Below are 1,213 nucleotides of genomic sequence, written 5' to 3' on the forward strand. Positions count from 1 at the left end.
AAAGTTTTTTTTTTTTTTTTTTTTAATGTCTTGGGAAACAGCTTTTGACCAGACATTAATGAAAAAAGGGATATTGGACCTGTAAGGATAACTAAGAATTGGATTTGTAGGGAGATGAAGGGAACTCCTTGAGGAAAGTCAGAGAGGCAGGACAGTAGAGGTAGATTCTGTGGAGGCAGAGGGATGTTGAAGGAGAGAAGGCTACAGAGTAGACTTAGGCCAGAACATTTTACGACTTTTACTTTTCCCTTATTTTTTTCTCAGCTATATAAGTAAAGCTTTTGGAGAGAATTTGTTGGTGGCTGAGATCAGATGTGGGTGTGCTATATGGAGCCTTTCCAGGAAGGGATGGCAGTAGTTGACATTGGATATGTATGACCTTTATCCCTAGTGCAGGGCAAGGAATGGCTGGAGTTGGAAGAAGATGCCCAAAAGGCCTACGTGATGGGACTCCTGGATCGGCTGGAAGTGGTCAGTAGGGAACAACGGCTGAAGGTGGCCCGGGCTGTTCTCTACCTGGCCCAAGGTGAGCAATGGTCCTTGCTAGCTTGAGAGGGGTGGACGCTAGGGGAAACAGTGGTATGATCAGGACTGCGATGAGGCAAGCCATGCTGGGGAATTAAGGTCCCCTGCCTCTCAAGAATGGATCTTGTCATGTGTTTATGAGGAAGATGAGAAGATGATATTGGGTGCTGTTCTGAACCCTTGGGATCTGCCTTTATCTTACCAAGCATGTCAGGGTTTGTTTTGGGTTCTCCCCCCCCCCAACTTGGGCTGCAATATATGTGAACCCAGCAAGAGCATCAGTGTGACCAGAGCTGAAAATGTACCTCCAGCAGAGTGTGGAAACTTCTCTCATCAGCTGTGACCTGGCTCCAACACTAAGGGGGGATGGGGAGTGTCACAAACTCACACTACCTTATGCATTGTTTATTGTTGGTGGGTTTTTTTTTTTTTTGAGAGTTTTTTTTTTTTTGCTATAGGGCACGTGCGCTCGCCAGACAGAGAGAGACAGAGAGACAGAAAGCGAGAAATCACCCCCCAGGGGGGATGGTCACGCCGCAATCCCTTCTCCTCTCGGGATCTTGGGCACGCACACACACGCTCCCGGTGTGAGTTTTAAGTCACCGGGTCCAGGACGCGAACCACGGTCAACTACGTGGGAGTCCAGCGACATAGCCATTACACTAACTGCTGGTTCCCTCTTGTTGGT

The 1,213-nt window shown here is 48.0% G+C and overlaps 1 protein-coding gene across 2 annotated transcripts in view; it reads left to right on the plus strand.

Annotated features, from left to right (window-relative positions):
- The window catches only part of STRIP2 (striatin interacting protein 2), a 57,243-nt gene that overhangs the window by 13,485 nt on the left and 42,545 nt on the right, over window positions 1-1,213 (plus strand). For both annotated transcript variants that reach the window (XM_006158809.3, XM_006158810.3), the window contains exon 4: window positions 392-526. In XM_006158809.3, the coding sequence (XP_006158871.1) occupies window positions 392-526 (135 nt within the window). The remainder of the gene's footprint in view (window positions 1-391; window positions 527-1,213) is intronic.

The sequence above is a fragment of the Tupaia chinensis genome, unplaced genomic scaffold, assembly GCF_000334495.1.
Source record: "Tupaia chinensis unplaced genomic scaffold, TupChi_1.0 Scaffold000610_1, whole genome shotgun sequence".
NCBI lineage: Eukaryota > Metazoa > Chordata > Mammalia > Scandentia > Tupaiidae > Tupaia > Tupaia belangeri.